The following is a 20,481-nucleotide window of genomic DNA, read 5'->3' on the forward strand; positions in this document are numbered from 1 at the left end:
GCAAGAGGAGAACAGGGAGAGGAAACAACTGGACCCAAGGGCAGTGGGGCTGGGGGGAACAACAGGTAGCCCCGCTCGACAGAACCAGGGAATGTTGGGTATCAGGAAGTCAGCTGGGCACAGGAAGAGAGCAGCAAGTGCTCACTGGCAGCTGAGACACTGCATGAACCAAGGGCCTTTGCATTGGAAAAGCCTCTGCAATGGAAATCTAACCTTTCCAAGCAGCAGATACCGACCGACTCTATGGCAAAACATAATTGATTACTAGAGCTTGACTGGGTAGTGATAAGGTGTCTCTGTGATGAATAATCTAGTGTACAGAGGGGCTAACTTTGCCCCCTAGAGGTCTTCATGTGAGGTAAGGGAGCCTGTTTGAAGATGTCAGGTATCAGGTGAGAAGATTCATTACCACAGAGACGGTACTCGGCAATGCCCCTTCATAATCTGAAAGCTTTCCAGGGAATGGCTTGGCTCTGGCTGTACAGTAGGAGGAGTCTGGGTTGCATGCAAAGCTATGTTAAGTACCTTTCACGGTACCTGAGTTTTCATGCTGGAGAGGAGATTGAAAGTCTCTTTTCTCCATATATCTGTCTTTAGGCAAGAACTGTTCACTCACCAGACAAATGGAGGTCTTTTCCTTGAGTTTAAATCTTAGAAGATTGAAAATGTTCAAAACTTTCCATAAGCATACAACTTTATCATTATCTAAAAGCTAACTGTCCATACAAATAAATGTAAACTTTTTGGTTTTTCTTCTGAAAACATGTGGTCTTTTAAAAACTTGACCCAGACTGAATTAAGAGTCACCTGTGATTCTACATTGTTTCTTCTAGGTATGAAGCGCGTGTCCAAGCCTGCACTGCCCTGGGATGTACCTCCAGTGAGTGGACATCTATCCAAACCCCAGAGGTCCCACCTCTGATGCAACCAGCCCCACATCTGGAGGTGCAGACAGCTGCAGGGGGATTCCAGCCCATAGTAGCCGTGTGGTGGGCAGGACCACTCCAGCCAAATGGAAAAATTGTATGCTTTGAATTGTACAGAAGACAAACAGTGAGCTGGCCTGGCACATCCAGTTCACTGCTAATCTACAATGGCAGCCTAAGCTCCTTTAAGGACTTGGAGCTACTTCCTTTCACGGAGTACGAGTACCAGGTATGGCCTCTGTATGTCTTAAAAAATCCAAGCTAGGATGGTGCACAACCATCAGAGAGCCCTTCTGCAATGTTCCTTGCAATTCCAGAAGCTGCTTAAAGAGATGTAGGTTCACAGAGAAGGTTGTAATACCCTTTACATCTTTCTAAGCAGTTGGTGAGCAGAGGAAGACTGTCCATTTACCCTCTTCGTTTGTCTTGGTCCTTGGTCCATATACTTGTTTTTTTCCATAGGTTGCAGATGGATTATTTATTAGTGATATGGTTTCTACTGTTGGGTTTCCTTCTACCTGTGTCCCCTTGCCCAAACCATCCTCGTGGGTTGTAACAAAACAAAATGAAGGAGTGAAGTGGCAGACCTTGCTGGTCATGGTGCTCAAGGAAAAGAGTGTAGAGAGGAATCAGAAGGCTGTAGCTAATCTGCCTGTGGAAATGAAGTAAGCTAAAATTCAATCCATTTCTCAATCAGTAGTTTATAGGACATCACAGAAGACATCATATATCCCTGAAAAGACTGAGAGTTTGGAATGATATTCAATGTATGGAGATCTCTGAGGTACTTGTGAGGCTCTGTTTTGCCACTGGATCTGCATGTACCATTCTTGCAGCAGCAAGGCCATTCCCAAAGGAAGATGGGTCCTATGTGTCTCACTGGCTCCTAGATAAGGGATATACACAGGGCACGCACTCACCTAAGACTTGATTTTATCCAGCAACTTGGAGTTTTCAAAGGCGCAAGACAGAAGTCCTGGTAGAATTACCCACAGCTCAGATTCAAGGTCTCTCTTCCTCAGTTTCCAAGCATGGTTCTCCCACTGTTCCCTCAGTTTCATAGGCCCCCATAGTGCCTCTTCTACTTAATCCAGACTTAGTTTCTCTAGTTTGCAGTTCAGAGATGATTGCTGATGGATCAGCCCTGAAGGTCAGGCAAGTATCAAGAAGAATCTTCAGATAAAAAAGAGACTAAGTCCATAAAGCCTACCCAAAGGGCTGCCGCTCTGTTGGCAGAGTCTCTGCCTAGAAGGCGAGACTCTCCAGGTTCTGACCCATCCCTGCAGTAGCACAGCACGGAGATGCTTGCTTGTAAGCCCAGCACTCCAGAGGGTAAGGCAGAAGAGTCAAATCAGAAATAACAATAAAATTACCCGCAGTATGACAGATACAAATAAGTGTGATGATTTGATTAGAGGTAACATTTTATGCATGAAGAGTATCTCAAGACAACATTGTATTTATACAAGTTGCCCAGAGAAGTTAGCATTGAAATATAAATCAACTCTTGAATTGAAGAAATACATAAACATAAATCCAAATTTATTGTTTATAATTACAGATCTAAAAACTCTCTTAAAAGCAAGAGTGTTCTCTTGGTTAGGTGCCAACTATTTGGTTGCAAGATCTAATCTGAATGGATGGGAGGCTATTTATAGTATTTATTTATTTAATCCCATTTATACATAAATGTTTCCACAAAAATAGTTTTATGATAAGATATCTAGATAATGCTGACACAGTTATATAGAAGTCTCAGCTACTTAAGGCATTTACATTCCAAGCATGTGTTAGATCTCTAGTTAGGGCTCTTATCAGGAGTAAAGGATGATCAGAGGACCCTTGTCAGAGGCTGAGGTGAGCTGAGGAGTTACACGATGCCGGCTGCTTTTGTAACTACTTCTGTCGCCTCTGAGTCATAGTCTTCTTCTACACTTCACCAAGGTTACTGGATCCCAAGTGTGAGCTATCACATCAGACTTATTCTAGGTTGTTTTGGGGACAGGCTCACTGTAACCTTGGGTGGCCTAGAACTCAAATGTAGATCAGGTTAGCCTTGAACTCAGGGACCTTCCTTCCTTCCTTCTGCCCCACCTTTGGCTGCATCACCAAGAGTTGACATTAAAGGTGAGCAAAACAAAGGGAATCCCACCCCAGCCTTCTTAAAGAAAAGCCCCTACTCTTTACCTGTAGGGGAAGAAATGAAGTCAGGACTTACTGCAGAAGTTCCTGTCTCAATCAAACTATGTTTTTCTTGTAAATCTTTTCGTTCAACCCTACCATTGTCATATGGTTTGGGTATGTTCCTCTAGACCTTTGGAGGTAAGAGTTAGCACTGCGTATAATAAGACTTTGAGAAAAGTTGAGTTGTTTCCATCTCAACACAGCTCCTGTGAGTCTGAGATTCTACAGAGTCTAACACTAAAAGATAAGTTGTAAAACAAAACAAAAACAAAAAAATCTAAAGACCAAGTGAGGTATAAAATCTGAATGAGGGTGATAAGAAATACCTGTTTATAGTTCACAAGGATGGATAGGTGGCTTTGTGGAGCTACCAATGCCAAGTTGTCCTTGAAATCCAATGGTCCTTGTAAGTACTAAATGAAGGGCTATCTACTGGACTCCTAGTCTTCACCACATAAGGGTGCTTTCATGCCTCCATGCTGAATGGAAATCCTTCCAGGAAGAGACCTCCCCTTAAACCATATCACATGAATATTAGGCAGAGCCATGGGATACCACCACACCCAATTGGTGGTTTCCCCAGACCGCTTTCTACTTTGAACCCTTCCCAATTGGACTGTGCTGACCTGTACTCTTTATACTGCAAACTTCTATTAGAAATTCCTTGATGGATGAGTAGGCCAGTTAGGACAGTGGTCTTCCCCACAGACTTCAGGGAAACCTGGTGTGCCTCTCTCCTGAGCTGTCCCCTGGCTTGTGCAGAGTTGAGGGTAGAACCCAGGGCTTTGCACATGCAAGCTGAGCAAGCCTTCTACACTTCTACACTGAGCTCTGCCCCCAGCCCTGCACTTTAGCTTTTACCTCAGGGAGAGATGTCTGGCTAATGAGCAGCTCCAGGTAATTCTGCATTCATATTCATACTCTTGCTTAAGGCAATGACTCACCATGGAGTTGCTGGGGCCTGCCAGGGCTCCCCTTCACTGACTCGTGCTGACAGGGACTTAATTAGCTCTCCTGAAACTTCCCCACACTGACAGATTTTTGCAACAAGCACCCCCAACACACTCACAGGATTCTGGTACCCAGTGACTGGTAACTGAGTATCTACAGCTCAATCTTGCAGACTTTGGGTCTCACTGATGTGAGGCTCTTGTCTTAGGACTAAAACTGAGGGAGCCGGGGTAAGCTGTAGGCTGCTGCTTTCTGACCAACCAATGTTGTTTCCCAAAAAGAGAATGGAGTGAAGGCTGTGAGGAAAACACGGAGGGGGATCCTCATAGTCCCCACCAAAGGCAAATAGATTAAAACCTCAGTAGGGCACTGTGGGTCCCCAACAAAGCTACCAAAGTACACATGCTGAGCTAGAAGGGGAAGGAAAGAAACAATGGCACCTAGTCTTTCAGATACTCAAGCAATTTAGCTTCTTCATGCCTTTCCTCATTGTCTTAGTTTATGCTGTTGTAACAGAATGTCACAGGCAGGCTGTTTTAGTTAGGGTTTCATTGCTGTGAACAGACACCATGGCCACAGAGAGTCTTATAAGCAACATTTACTTGGGGCTGGCTTAGTCCAGAGGTTCAGACCATTATCAACATGGTGGAAAGCATGACAGTGAACAGGCAGACATGATGCTAAAGAAGGAGCTGGGAGTTCTATATCTTGATCTGCAGGCAACAGAAGGGGACTGTCCTCTGCAGGCAGTCAGAAAAAGGCTCTGGGTGGAGCTTAGACATAGGAGACCTCGACACCCACCCCCACGGTGACATGCTTCCTCCAACAGGCCACACCTACTCAAACAAGGCCGTACCTCCTAATAGTGCCACTCCCTGCTGGGCAAGCAAGCATTGGAGTGCATGAGTCTAGGGGAGGGGGAGGCAAATCTATTCAAACCACCACACAGAGCATGGACTTTTCATAGTTCTGGAGATTTTGAAGTTCCAAGGTCGAGGTGCCCATAGCTGCCCTGTCTGGTGAGGGACCACTCTGCTTTGCAAAACACCATCTTATCAGTGTGTCTCATAAAGGAGAAGGAGAGGAACAGGGCAGGAGGGAAAGGATACAGAGGGGGTGTCTACTCTCCTCTCATAAGGGCGTCAATCACACCTATGAGGGACCTATCTGACAGGAACTCATCACCCTGTAAGACCTCCTGACTGCCTGCAGAGGACAGTCAGTCCCCTTCTGCTGCCTGCAGATCAAGATGTAGAACTCTCAGCTCCTTCTCCAGCATCATGTCTGCCTGGACGCTGCCATGCTTCCCACCGTGATGATAATGGACTGAACCTCCAAACACCATTACCCTGGAACCAAGACCTGCAATAAGACATAGTTCTTCCCTCCAGATCCAAGCCATAGAAAGGGTAAACTACAGAGTACAAACTCACATCATTTTGACTTTTATTTATTTATTTTTATTTATTGGGGTTTTTTGTTTCCTTATTTATTATGAGACAGGGCCTTGATACATAGCCCTGGCTGGACTTGAATTCATAGAGATTGTCATGCTTGTGTCTCCAGGGTGCTGGGGTCAAAGGCTGGTGCCAACACGGCCCATGTTAGTTTTGCCTTCTCTTGACTGACCTGTGTCATCAACAGCTTATGAAATTTGACAAAATAAATCCTGACTGAAAGCCTTTTCATTCAATGATACTGTTTAGCTTTAATTGTACGGATACAAGAGCCCATGGGGTCATCTTCAGACAAAAGAAATGGCTCTTCGTGCTTCATCCCACTTGGCTTGGGTCCTGGAACCCTGACTGGGATGGGTACTGGGGAATGAAGAAAGGACAGACATATATACAGGAATGCTGGGGTCTGCAAGGGCTTGCAAACTTCTCTGGTGCTAAATATTCAGGAGGAAGAGGAAGTTGCCATTGCTGGATTTTGTACACACCAATCAATCCGTGCAAAACTCACACTTGAACAGAGCAAGGCTTTGCCTGAGCTTGGCCCATGCGGGGAACGACTTTTCCCCACATTTTCCCAGTTTCTGGTGATCCCAAGGCCTAGGCGTCCACAGCCATGCCTACAATACACATTCACTAAGAGCTTCCTCTACTCCCTACAGAGCTACCCATCCCCAAATGAGCATGTGGGCCTATCAGCAGTGATGCCTCTTATTATAACCTAGAGTATTCATTTATCAATAAATTCATCTTAAGATTACAAAAACATCATAGTTCATAAGTATAAACAAGCATAAATCTATGTCACTTACAAGCTATGAGTCCTTAGTGTCCTGGAAGAAACCCACATCATCAATATGGTATCAAGCCTATGTTCAGCCAGTGACAGAGGAACACGTTAAGCTAGACTGCTGCACCCAAGGGAATTGCCCCTGCCTATCTGGAGAGGAGACTAAAGGAATTCCTCACACCAAGAGACAGACCAGACACTAGGCCTTGGCAACCTAAGGCAGAGCTAAAATCTGTGTTCTTTCTCTGCTCGGTCTCTCTGTCCCTCCATTTCTCTGTCCCTCTGTCCCTCTCTCCATAGCTCTCTCGTCTTATCTTGTTCCTATGTAGCTTCACCACATACAGCACAGAGGCTTGCTTTAGGGTTTAATCAGCATATAAGTAACTATGCGCAAGGCACCATGCATTGGACCCATTCACCCAATTAACAGTGGTTGGCCTCATTATTACCCTCCCTCCTTAGTAAGCAAGGACTGCCCTTCAGTCTTGAGCTTGCTTCAACAGAACCATGTGCCTTTCTAAGAACTGATGGAGTGAAGCCCTCTGGGGGAGCCTACCCTGTCCCTTGGTCTGCTTTCTCTATCAAGGCTACTTGGCACTGTGAGAACTACTTCCAGCCTGAAGTATTACCCAGTACTGTCCCCATACCAAAGAGATCCGTGAAGGTGATGGCTCTGTTTCTTCAACCTCTTATCACTTCTTTTCTCCAAATAAAAACAGAGTTAGGACCTCAAAGTTTGCAATGGCTCAACTCTACAGTGTAAGCACATAGGCCTGTGTTCAAATTCCAGGATTCACGTTAAAAGAAGTCAGGCATAGAGATGAACAGGTGTAATGCGAGAAGGCAGAGGGAGAGAAGGAGAGACAGGCGCCATGGGCTCACCAGCAGGCCAGCCTAGCTTACATCGGGAGCTCCAGACCAGATGAAGGTAGTCAAAGAAAATCAGCTGAGGTTAAGTTCTTTCCTCTACACCTGTGCATATGTATACACAAACACATGCACACATACATGTGCACATTTGTACACATTCACATGCACACATGCACACACGCACACATGCATGCATGCACACAAACACACTCACCGGGAAAAACTTGGGGGACATTTAATTTCACACAGCCTCCTTTCTATCATTTGATAATCAGGTTCATTATGAGACTAAGCATTGTGTGTTAGTAGGATACATGCATCTACCAGGCCCTCGCTCCTTCCCCAGCCTTTCTATACAACCAGATGAAGAGAATTCTGGTCTATATTAGTGAGGCGGTCATAGACTGTACCAATCTCTAATCAAGAGCACAAATGGCTCTGAAGATGGAGGGGGCTCTGCCAAGTCCATCCTTCCTCATCCGCAACTGGGTCGTTCACGCAAGGCTAAGACTCCTTGCCCCCATCACGGAGTGTCTGTACTTTTCTGTGGCAGATCCTTGCCTCATCTTACTTGCTTTCTGACGCCTTCAGGGTACCCGACCCCTTCCTAAGCATTCTCAACATCACATTTAGCAGCATCTTATCGAGCATGTTTTCTGTTTGGCTTTGGACTTGCATTTAATGAGGTATTAATCTCGCTAACGTATTTCTGCCCAGCATGGAGGCTTTTGTTTGGTGAGCTTTTCCCACCAGAACTGAGTTCCCTCCACCTCATCTACCGCGGCTCAAGACTTCAAGTGATTTATTGATATTGTCTTACTCAGCCTGTCCATGGGTCTGATTTGGCAGAGCTTGTGCACATGGATAAAACCTTGCCCCCCCCAAAAAAAATCACTCCCAGAGACAGGGAACTCAGGGATGCCACTAGGCCATGGGCCACATCCCATTTGGTCTTTGTCACTTCATTCCCAGGGGAGTCTCTGGCCTCCCTCAGGCCTCTGCTCTTGAACCAGCATCATTGGCAGCCCTCCACATTGCCTTCGAGACAGTTACACATGCATTTAATACACAAGAAAGCTTCCACCTGAACACAGGCAGAGCTGGATGTCTAGTCAGCTTGAGGTGAAACTGAAGTTTCTATTCTATTGTTGGCTGTTTGTTGGCAATAAAACATTAAACATCCTAGAATTTTCTTCTGTGGAATGAGGATAGGTAACTTGTGCCTGCCCTTGTCTCACTGACAGTTCTCCTTCTGTGGAACAACCATGAAAATAAAGTCTTCTTGTGTTGGTTATATATCAATCCAAAGCAGCCTAGGGAGAAGGAGTTAATCAGCTCATTGTTCCATTGTCCACCGTGGCTGGAAGGTGGAGGCCTGAGGAGCAGGGGTGGCAAGTGGCACCGTGCCCACAGACAAGGAGCAGAAGATGATAACAATGAATTCTGGCACCCAGATCACTTTCTCCTTTGTATTCAGTCCAGGGCACCCAGCTCATGGAATGGAGCCACCCACATTTATAGTGGCACTTGACCCCTCCGCTAACAATCCAAGTAATATCTGAAAGGTATGCTCAGAGATTTGTGTCTGTGTTGGTACTGAATCCCTTCAAGGTGGCAGCCATGTTTGCTAGCATCAGGCTCTTCGAATCATCCAAAGCATGAATGCTACCATGGCCATGGTACTACACACCCAGTTACGGGATTGAGGAGGAGGCTACAACCAATGGCCTCCACCACAGCATAAAGTTTGATTACTAATGGCTGAGGCTGTATCTCAGTGACAGATAGCCCTTGAGTATACTCCCCAAGTGTACTAGAAGGAAATCAGTTATTAAGACCAAGAATCCTGTGTATAATGTATCTATAAACGTTTTAAAGTTTGAATATACACAGTTAAGATCTGAGGTTATAGCAGACGCAGCAGAAGAAGGCTGTCTTATTCAGAGACAGCCGTTTCCACCCCAAGCTCTCATGGCCACACTTATTCTGCTGGGGACATAGGGCACTCTGAACACAGAGCACAGCTCCATAGAAAAGGGCTGCTTGGCTGAAACCACTCCTCTGAGGAGCGAGGAGGCAACACTGCTCTGTTTCTTATATCTTGCAGGAGGAAAGGAAGGAAGGGAAAAGAGACAGGGGAGGGGTATGCAGGGAAGAAGAGCACACCCCATTGCATGCCTTCCTTGGTTGAATCCTTCCTGGGCTAGAGGATCACCCATCAGGCCTTTGTTTGCCACTCTCTGATGACTGAAAAGCCACTGAGAAAATGTAAAGATTGCACTGGATGAATCAAGCTAAAGGTGTAGTTTCACCAAATTCTAAATAAGCACCTTAGTCAAATGAAGTCATCAAATCCACAGGTGGGAACACAGTTAGATTGTAAGGAAATCCAATGAACTCAACTGCAGTCTTTGAGAAGATATGTAGCTCATCCATTGACTTATCTGTCCATTGATGTATCTGATCGTTAAGTTGCCATTAGCATCTAGGCAACTGCACAGTTCTTCTCTTGATGCCTATAGGCATATTTGCAAAAGGAAGGAGAAATAAGATTACATCTCTATCGGACCCATTGGCTTGTTCCAGTATTTCTTTTGCTTATGTTTGGTCACTTTTTTGAGAAATTTTCACAGATAATAAGACACATTAGACAATGTCATCTAATGAACAAATTTTAATACAAGAACAGTAGTGTGTGTTGTGTGCATGTGTGCATGAATGTGCATGCAAATTGTACAAGCAAATGTCTTTTATATAGAGACCTGAGTAGGGTACCAGTTGTCTTCCTATGTTACTCTCCAACCTATTGCCTTAAGTCAAGGTCTCTCACTGGACCTGAAGCTGTTAGATGTTGGATGACTAGATGTCTAGATCTACCTGCCTTTCCCCTTGATACTATTATAGGGATAGGCAGCTTGGCTCAGTTTTTTTATGTGAGTCCTCGAGATTTGAACTCAGGTCCTGGTACATGCACAGGACATGCTTTTATCCACTGAGCCATCTGCCCAGCTCAAAAAGAAAAAATATGTTTGAAAACCAGGCTTTTATTCTTAACCCTCAAAGTTCTAGAGTAAAGAAAGATGCGGAAAGAGATATAGATTGAATTTAGAGTTCAATAAGGGTTTTGAAAACTCTTATTGACCCATAGCAAGTAGTTAGAATGCACAAATGAGCCAGCCACAGGTTGCTTATGGCCTTGCTGCATCCTCCCACACCTTTCCATGGGAACAATATGATGATGATCACTGCTGGACTTTGATGTTTGCCATGTGCTAAGGAAGAAATATGTGGAGAACTTCACGTGTAATAACTCATTTGTCTTAGTTTCCTTTCTGTTGCTCTCACAAATACCATGACAAAGCAACTTGGGGGAAAGGGTTTATTTGGATTATAGTTCACATTCCATCATTGAGGGAAGTCAAGGCAGGAACTGAAGCAGGAAATCTGTAGAACACAGCTGCTTGTTGGGTCACTCAGGCCCATGCTCAGCTAGATTTCCTAGAATCACCTGTCCAGGGAATGGTGTTGCCCACAGTGGGCTGGGCACTCCCACAGCAATGAAAAACCAGGACAATCTTCCACAGACATGTCCACAGACTAATGTGATCTTTGCAAGTCCTCAGTCAAGGTCTTCCTTCCAGATGACCCTAGGCTGTGTCAAGTTGGCAATTAAAGCTATCTAGGACCTTGGAGTGGTCCCGTAAGAACCTGTTGCTTCTTTTGCATTATCAGGAACTTAAGTGACTCAGCCAATTATTCAGCTTAGGGGAGATGAACAATTCAGATCCTGACTGTGTAATTTGTGGCCCCACTTTTATGTATAGTCCTAGTATAGCATAGCTCCTTCATGCCATCACTGTGGGAAGCACAAATGGAGTCCAAGAAAACTTATTGGTTCTTTATCAAGTGATTTATACTCATGAACCTGTTGTTGCTGCTGTTGTTGTTGTTTCTGTTGTTGTCTGGTGTGCTGGTTAGTTTTTTTTAACTTGATATAAATGACAGTCATCTGGGAAAAGGGAATCTTAATTGAGAAAATGTCTCCATCAGACTGTCCTATAGGGAAGTCTATGGGGCATTTTGTTGATTAATGCGTGATGTGGGAAGGCCCAGCTCACAGTAGGTGGTACTACGTATACAATGGGTGAACAAGCTATGGAGAGTAAGGCGGTAAGCAGAATTTCTCCATGATCTCTGCTTGGGTTCCTGCCTCCAGATTCCTGCCTTGCCTTTACTTGTTGATGGACTATGATATGGAAGTGTAAGCCAAATAAATCCTGTCTTAGTTACTTTTCTATTGGTGTGACAAAACACCATGATCAGACCAAGGTAACTTATAAAAGAAAGAGTTTAATTTGGGGATCAGCATTCCAGAGGGTTAAAGTCCATCACCAACATGGCAGGAAGTTGGGTGGCAGGCAGGCAGGCATGGCACAGAAGTAGTAGCTGAGAGCACACATTTCATCCAAAAGAACAAGGCAGAGAGAGGCTGAAAATGGCAGGGACTTTTGAAATCCCAGTCTCAGTGGCGCCACTCCTTCAACAAGGCCACACTTCCTAATCTTTCCCATACAGTACCAACAACTGGGGACAAAGCATATAAGTATAGAGCCTGTGACTGTCATTCTCATTCAAATTACCACAACCTCTTTCTTCCCTAGTTGGGTCTAGTCAGTGTAATTTCAACAGAAAAGCAGACTAGCACATCTGTAAAACAAATGGGGTTAGTAGACTGATTTCAATAAAAATACTGAGTCCTGTGAAGTTAAAGGCTAGTACGTTGACAGCTACACAAAATACTAAAATTTAACATTAAATGCACAGAGAGAATTCAACATACAGAACTTCATAAAGAGAGAAATCATAGTGGGGGTCTGTTCCAGAGATCCTGTGAATACAGACCCCACTCTGCTTCTGTGGGGAGTGTCTCCTTGACATTTTACCTTAGGCTGCACCTGCTTTGCCTCCTGCCCTTATCGCTAAGCCAAGGTTCCACACAGGACATCTTCACACCATGAGGATCTACACCATGAGATCTTTTCCTCTAGGTTCTCACATGGTGACTTCTACCTACTGCATCCAGCTTGAATATCCTCCTAAAGATCCTTCTGGGCAGACTGAGTTCTTTCCTATGGGCTGTATGAAAACACGCATGCACACACGCATTTCACCATGCACATGTATACTTTCTTATACCCTGTACCATCAGTTTCTTCCTAACTTGAATCATTGCCCATTTCTTTCTGTTCTTGTGGATTGCCTCTTCTTGCTAGAATGTTTGCTCCAACCTTGGTTACTATGGTATGCCAGGTCGGAAATCAGAGTCTGACACACAGATATGATTTGATCAATATCTGTTAAATGTATGGATAATTATCTTACCTAGTGTCCTAGTTAGCATGGACTATCCACTTTGACACAGCCTACAATCACCTGAAAAGGACTCTCAGTGACCCAGCTATTCAGTTACTGTTATTATCAGGTTGGACTGTTGGTGTGTCTGCTAGGGATTGTCCTGACTGATAACTGATGTAAGAAGGCCCAGTGCACTATGGGAGGTACCATCCCTAGGCAGGCATATAAGAAAGTTATCCAATCATGACCCCGTAAGAGAGTCAGAGAGTGACCCAGCAATCAGCATTCCCCTATGATTTCTGCTTCATGTTCCAGTTTAAGTTGTTGCCCCAATGTCCCTCAATGGTGGACTGTGACCTGAAGAGGTAAGACAAATAAACCCTTTCGTTCCTGGTTTGTATTTGCTCTGGGTGTTTTATCAAAGCACTCGGATTCAAACTATAATACCTAGTGAAGTCTACCTTCCCTGGAGATCACACTCTTCCCCTGCTCTACCCACTCTCTGTGGAGACTCTGTACACTTTCAGGGCCTCACCAGTTGGGATACAGCTGTCATTTTATTCAACATGATGGAATCTCCACTCAAAATGCAGAGGTGGAGCTTGCAAGTCATCCCCTCTTTTGATTCACTCCAGAGCCTAATCATGAGATGATGCCATCCACATTTAGGGTGCATCTTCCCACCTGCACATGATTGAGGTAATTTTCCTCTCAGGAGTGCTCAGGGGCCGGCCCGACCTGGACAACCCCTTGCTGAGGCTTATTCCCTGGTCATTCTAGATCCTGTGGAACTGACAGGTAAAATTTACCATCATAGAATCCTGTGGGAAGAAGCCCTCAGTCTGGGCTCATATCCCACATTCTTCCCTATACTTAGCAAACTGCATCAACTTCTGTCCACTTTAGTGTCCTTGTGAAGTGGGCGTTTAATACCAGTTGTATGGCACTGTGGGAATGATTAAATATCTTCATTAAATGATTAAATACAAGAGGTATGACCAACCTTTTGATACTGCAGCCTGATGCTCTCTTCTACAAAGCTCATGCTGGGGAACAACACAATGCAGTTACAACAGCAGCAGCAACAACAACAACAACAACAAAATCTCCCTATGTTTTCAGGAAGTATAGAGTTGTGTGTCAGGTCAATTTCTCTCTCAGAGAAGGGACAGCCCGTGGGTCAAACACACCTGACAGCACATGTAATAGGCTAACTAGAGGGTAATGGGAAGCACTTTCTCCTTCGGTGTGGTCCCTCTTAGTGCCTGTTTCCTCCAAAGCAGGACAGAGGCAAGTATCACAAACCTTAGCATGCCGTCCACTCTAAGTCTTCATTGTTATGGAATGGATTAAGGTTAACTCAGGGTTGTGTACTGTGTTTAAGCCAGTTCTCCTACCTCATCATCATGGCCCCCTCTACCAAGCGGTCCCAAGCAGTGCAGCAGCAGTGTCCACAGTGGGAACAGTAGACCGCCATTTCTGACAGGGGAAATGGCTCCTAACTCCTTTAGTCACCTCATACCTCTGAATTTCAAAAGTGCCAGTAGAAAGTGAGGCAAGGTCCTTCTGTCACCTTCTTCTCCCCCGGATCCCAGAATTCAATTAAGATCACATTTCTTCTTGCCTAATCCAAAAGTATCGGGGATGAAAAGAACAAGGAATACAGGGACCCCATACAAGAGAGATTCTCATAGATTCAGCAAGGTATCTGGCAGAGGCGCTGGGTAAAGCTCATTTGATGATGAAAGAGACTCAGGTAGATAATGCAGCAGGGCTTCCCAAAGCCCTCCAAGTAGCCCCGCCCAGCTGGAGCCTGTAGGCTGTTCACAAAATAAAATGATCCTATAGTCTTGTAGTTGTAGATTTATTGCTCCCTTCCTTCAGCCATGGGCCTCTCTACACATAGTTCTGGCAAAGCCTGTTCTGGCGCGTTACTCTTCAAACATATTCAAAACCCACGGCAAGCTACCCCTTAAGAAGGCATTAGCGCGAATGCCAAGGGGACACACTCCAAGACTGTAGAGGGACCGATAGGATTTCCTTGATTGTGTCTTTTTATTTATGAGGCATAATTTATGAGTGCCAGGGAGCAAACCGCGCTGACTGATGACTAAGGCACGCCAAGGACATAAATCAGAAACCACGGAAGAAGTGTGGATTGTGATCGAATCTATTGAATTAGCTGTTGGCCCAAGCCAATACAGGTATTGGAAAGACCCTTTTAATATCTATTTGTCTCCCTCGTGGGAGTGTGATACCAATCACATTCTGTGCCCCTGGGAAACAAATAATTTAATTGTTTGCCTGTTAACATGCAACCTATTTACTCTACTGATTAATGACTGGCATGGCTGCTCATGGCCTGCTTCTCATTTTTTCTAATTTCTGATGTGAATTGTTAATGTCGTATTTACATTCTCTGGTTTGTATAAACAACGAGGTCTCTTCCTTGCTGTTGCATGAAATAAACTCGTCTTCAGAGTTATTGGAATGCTGTTCAATGAAACATTCCACAGGGAATGCTTTTAATCGGACAGTCCACAAGGAACCCTGTGATAGAATGTCATCACTGTTGGTAAAGTGAGCATCATGAAAGCAGGCAGTCATGAGTTCAATCCCTGAGAACCTAGTACCACATACCTGTACTGTTGTACAGCCCAACTTGATCCACTCTGACTTGTTCACCTTTCTGAGAGTTCTCCACCGGCAAGTCTAAACTGTAATGTGTGGGGTTAAGGTCACTACATGCACACATATAAAGTGTTATCAAATGTAATCGTTGAATCTTTCCGTGGAAACTGTAACCCCCACTAGTTTGTTGTACTCCTAGTGCTGCTGAGACAGATTGGATTCCTGGGCCACACTGGCCAGTTAAGCTACAAGTGAGAAACCCTGGCTCAAACATTAACATGCAGAGTAACTGGCAGAGACACCTGATGTCACCTCGGGTTTGTGCAGGCACACATACTCGTGTGTGTTTCAAAGACTGTGGGTGGCACTGATGCTAAAACACACTAAACAGACACTCTGTGAAGACATGTTGGAACATGATATGCCTAGATTTCTGTTCTTGGTCCCATAGTATTTTGCAAAGACTATTGTGTGTGAGAATGAGCTAGAGGTGTTCTGAGAGGCCGAGTACTGAGGTCATCTCACCAGAAATGCTGGTACTAGGTCCCAAAGTGACACGGAAGACGCTGGACAGCAGCAGCTCCTGGCTTATTCCTCTGAAAGACAACTGTTTTCAAAAAGTCCTCGCTATACTCCCAGCTGTGTGCTGTGCAGGGGCGGCAGCTTACTGGCAGGTGTTCGCACTTCATGTAATTAAAATTATTTAAGGCAAAATACAGTAATTAGCCTGTGAGGGAAATGAGTAAATTAAAGAAGAGCTTCGTATTTTTAATGGACAACAAGAAAAAGCATGGTGGCCTTTCGTAGTTAGATTAAATACATATTGCACTGAAAACAGCCAAGTATGTACATCTAGGAGGCAAAGCAAGCTGACATCATCCAGTGCTGATCGCTGTGAACTAGAGTCTACAGCTAAACATTTCAATTATTTCATATTTATTAAAAAATTTTTTTCTATATCTTGCACTATAACGTTTCCCATTGTTACAACAGAAACACTAAAAACAACCCGACTTGATCTACTCTGACTTGTTCACCCTTTTAAGAGTTCCCTACTGGGAAGTTCTAAACTGTAATGTGTGGGGTTAAGTTCACTACATGCATATATATAAAGTTATCAAATGTAAATGTTGAGTCTTTCAATGGAAACTGTAACCACCATTAGTTTGCTTATTGAGGAAGAACCGGTATGTTTTAGGGGATGCCCTGGGTGTACACAGATTTTTTTTTTGTCTCTACTCTTCATTATGGAATTTGTTGTGATGATAAAAAAGATAAAGAAAAATAAGATGTGTTCCATGGGGGTGTGGTGAGGTGTGGGGGAAGGGGGTGCCTCAGAGGGTCCATGCTGAGGCATCCCTTCCCCCTGAGGATCTAGACACATGACTGTATAGTATAGAATAGAGTTCATTCGGGGCATGGGGAGGGCCATTAAGAGGGCAGTAGAGGCAGAGAAAGGCAAAGAGGAGAGAGTAGAGAAGTAGAGGCCGCCATGACCATGTGGAGAGAGGAGGGAAGGGAAGGAGAGAGAAGAGCCCAAGAGGGCAAGAGAGAAGCACAGGAGTAAGAGAGGGAGGAGGGGCAAGCAGCCCCCTTTATAGTGGGCCAGGCCCACCCAGCTGTTGCCAGGTAATTGTGAGGGGTGGAGTTTAGACAGAATCCCAACAGAATTCACAGTAGGTAATGCCATATCTGTTCAGAACATACTTGGTTTCTTGGTTTTTATATTGATCCATTAAAGCTAAAAGACCATGGAGCTTGAGAATGCACTTCTGTGGTGGAATGCCTGCCTAGCACACATTAGGTCCGCATTTATCTCCTAGGACCAAAAGCCAAAATAAAAACTAATACACTGTTCCAAATTTCCTGTCCATAATCTTCATACCTTTTTCTATCCATGTTAGTCAGCTCCCTGCCCCTACAACAGATGCTTGTGGAAACTGTAAGCCCGGAAGTTAACCTGTAAGCCCTACCAGTCCAAGGACCAGGTTACTTCCTGGAATGTTGGGAGTTGTAGTTCTTGAACAAAAACCAAGCCACATAGAAAAATACAGTAGCCATATGGGTTTGTCCTTTAAAAGCCTCTGTAACACATGTCTCAGGGATACTCAGCTAGGAATTCCACAGAGGAGTCCTGATCAAAACCCATTCTGGTCAATACCTAATTAAAAGCTTGCTTCAAATTTGGTTCAAAATTATGGAACTGGTTTTTCTCTTGTGGATCTCGTAACATGAAACTCACGGAGGGTAATATTTACGTGGGCTGTTTCAGAAGTCACACTCATAGCCACCAAGCTCCATTGTTTCTTGGCCTGTGGAAAAACACAGTATTATGGCAGGGAGGCCACGGTGGAGCAAGTGGCTCCCCTCAAGGTGGCCAGGACTGAGAGAGAGGAAGTGCTAAGGGGTCCTGGCAAAATATATCCTTAAATGACACTCCCCAGTGACCACTTTCTTCTGACCAGGTGTTGCCTCTAAAACTTTCCAATATCCCATTAAATTCCAAATCCCTAAATGGGCTGGTCCAGTCCCTTCCCAAAACTGTCACCGTTGAAGATCAGTACTTTGGAGCCAAGCCTTCACCGTGTGAACTTTTTGTGGACATTTACAACCCAAGCCATAATGCCAGTGTTGAATGTTACCAAATCCAGTAACCATTTCCAAAAGAAATCCTAGGCATAATCTGTATTAATGTTTTCATTATGAATCCAGAATTATACTTTAGTCTGTGTGTCGCTTAGCTGTACATAGATAACGATGATAATGACATTTTGATGATAGATTTTTTTTCACTTTGTGGAGACTGGGCATGGAAGGGGAAAGGGTCAGAGCAGACTAAGAAAGGTTACCACCGCAGCATCTCTGTCTTGTCTTCTGGCATTTGGTGTAGCACACACAGGCTCCTTTCCTGCCTGGGAGCCCCACCATGCTTCAGTCTGTCAGATTTCTCTTCACAGTAACCATTTCCATTTTCACTGTCGCTCATGTAAATAGGCTGATCCTGCTTTGCATAAGCATGTTGATTTATATGAATGCTATTTTGATCTCAAATTGATTGAATACTAAAAAGGAAGTGTAGGAGGGGAAAAAGAGCAATGTGTTCTGAAGGTCTCTTGTCAAAGATGGGAGAGAACACTAGTACATTCCCTGCTTGGACAGGAATTCAATGTCATCTATATTTTAGAAGGTAATATTCCCAAATGCACCAACACCTATACTCTGGGGCCCACTTGTTTTCAAATATAACAGGCTGAAGTTTAGAAAGACAACCTGAGTTTGGTTCCCAAGCACCGGCACAGGGCAGCTCATAACTTCCAGCTCCAGCTCCAGGAGACCTGAAGCCCTCTTCTGGCCTCCTCCAGAAGCTGCAGTCACGGGCACATACCTACACTCTGACAGAAGACACATATATACAATTCATAGTGAAATTATTAGATTATATCACATCTTGAAAATAAGACTCTGCTTGGTCAAAGTCTACAGCACAGGAAGGCAGGAAGGTCGGCGCTGATTCCCTCAGCAACATTAAAATCCCATGGTGGATCTACCCAGGAAATAATGAATATTAGCGTAGTAAATGAAAACTGTAATTGGGAAAGAAGGGATCCTAGAGAAAGCGATAGGGAAGAATGAGAAGGGACTAGTTAGAGGGGGCAGGGGCCCAAGAGAAGACAGGAGGGCCGGGAAGGGCAGTGGGTAGAGAAACACAGATAAAAACAAAAAGAACAATGACATATCTGTATGAAGATGCCATAATGAACCCATGTGTGCTATAAATAATAATATTCAATATTACGAAAGAGAAGTGAGCTCTCTCAGCCCTGGTCTAATAGACTGTCCCCTAGGCTTCCTTCAGCATTCCTTCTCTTCTGTATCTCTCTCCAGCATCTCACCGGCATGGCGGCTGACTGTGCGAGCACTCAGCTATGTGCTGGATTTGTCTGCTATCAAATCTCTTTCTATGGGCTGACCCTGATTAATGTCAGCCCTGAAACTGCCAAGAGCCTGTTCCTGCCTGGATATCAGAAACTGGCCTTTGCACTCTACTCTACGTGTGTCCTAGAATATTGCATTTTTTAATCTTGTCAGTCTTCTGCCACGAAAGGCCTCTCTGTAGCATCCCTGGAAGGTTGCCACTTAAGGTGGTTGGTCTCTAGCTCACTAAGGCTGCCAGATACCCTCCCTCTTGGGGCCTGGCATCTGATCTCTTCACTAGCAATCTAGCCTTCTGCCTCACTGTACAACTGGCCTCTCAGAGCGGACAGGAGCACCTTGGCGGGTACTCTGACTTGGACACCAGCTAGCAGAGGCCCCGCTGTCATGGAGACAGACTCCTGTTTCTTGCTCCCCAGCGCATCGCAGGGAACATGTTCCGCTGAGACAATTGACTCACTATATCTTCCACCCCTATGAGTTAAGGGACCTGACCTAATCTAGACGTTCAGACCTGTAATATTTTATGTACACATAGCGTAACCTGCAGAATCCAAAGCTCAGATTACCAGAAAGAGCACAGTTTTAGCCCCCACTCACAAACTTTTACGCACATGTACACAAAATGGAATGTTTTAGAGTGCTTTGAAACACGTAGACACGTAGAGTATAGAAACATGAGGAACTGTGAACAAATCAGGAGAGAATGTACTCTTTAAAGAGCTGGTTTCACTGGGAAATAAGTTGGTTTTCTCTTTTGAGAAGAGGGCCACAGGCAATCCTCTCAGTGAGGGCTGGAGATTTACATTTGCTAGAAGCTCCACTTCAGAAATTTGCTCTCACAAAGGCATTTGCCCCAGAAAGAAACACGAACACTGATAGGAATTGGCCTCCAAGTTAAAAGTCTGGAGGTTGTTTCTTCTCTGCTAGTTACATGGATGCCAGAACAGGACAGGATGAAACTCTCACCTCAGGCTTTCCTCTATGGCTTGTTTTTAAACATCCTGCATGCTTCCCAGTACTGTACATACAAACTCAGGCAAGCTTTCCTCACTTGTCCTTAACGGGCCATGATAGCTTATTTTTTTTAATAAACACAGTAAAAGACAGCCAATGAGAAAAAAAATCCCCAAAGTTGGAGTTGCATTGTATAGCTTAGTAAGGATCGCCAGTGGGCGACACAGTCGTCTCGTGTTGCTGTCTCCATCTATCATTCTGATTGATCACTGTGTGGCTGGCTGCTATTGGGCCTAATTTAACCCTATATGCTCGCACATCCATCCACTGGGTCTATTGCACCTGACAGTCTACAAATTACTCACTCATGCAAATGGTGACCCAAGGCAACCTTTTAGGATATTCGTGTTTAATTATACAAATGGTTCTT

General features: G+C 44.5%; 1 protein-coding gene across 1 annotated transcript in view; it reads left to right on the forward strand.

The window, feature by feature from the left end:
- Ush2a (usherin) overlaps positions 1 to 20,481 on the forward strand; it is a 723,091-nt gene that overhangs the window by 680,023 nt on the left and 22,587 nt on the right. The window contains exon 63 of the mRNA XM_052200359.1: positions 834 to 1,155. Within this exon, the coding sequence (XP_052056319.1) occupies positions 834 to 1,155 (322 nt within the window). The remainder of the gene's footprint in view (positions 1 to 833; positions 1,156 to 20,481) is intronic.

The sequence above is a fragment of the Apodemus sylvaticus genome, chromosome 12 (assembly GCF_947179515.1).
Source record: "Apodemus sylvaticus chromosome 12, mApoSyl1.1, whole genome shotgun sequence".
Taxonomy (NCBI): domain Eukaryota; kingdom Metazoa; phylum Chordata; class Mammalia; order Rodentia; family Muridae; genus Apodemus; species Apodemus sylvaticus.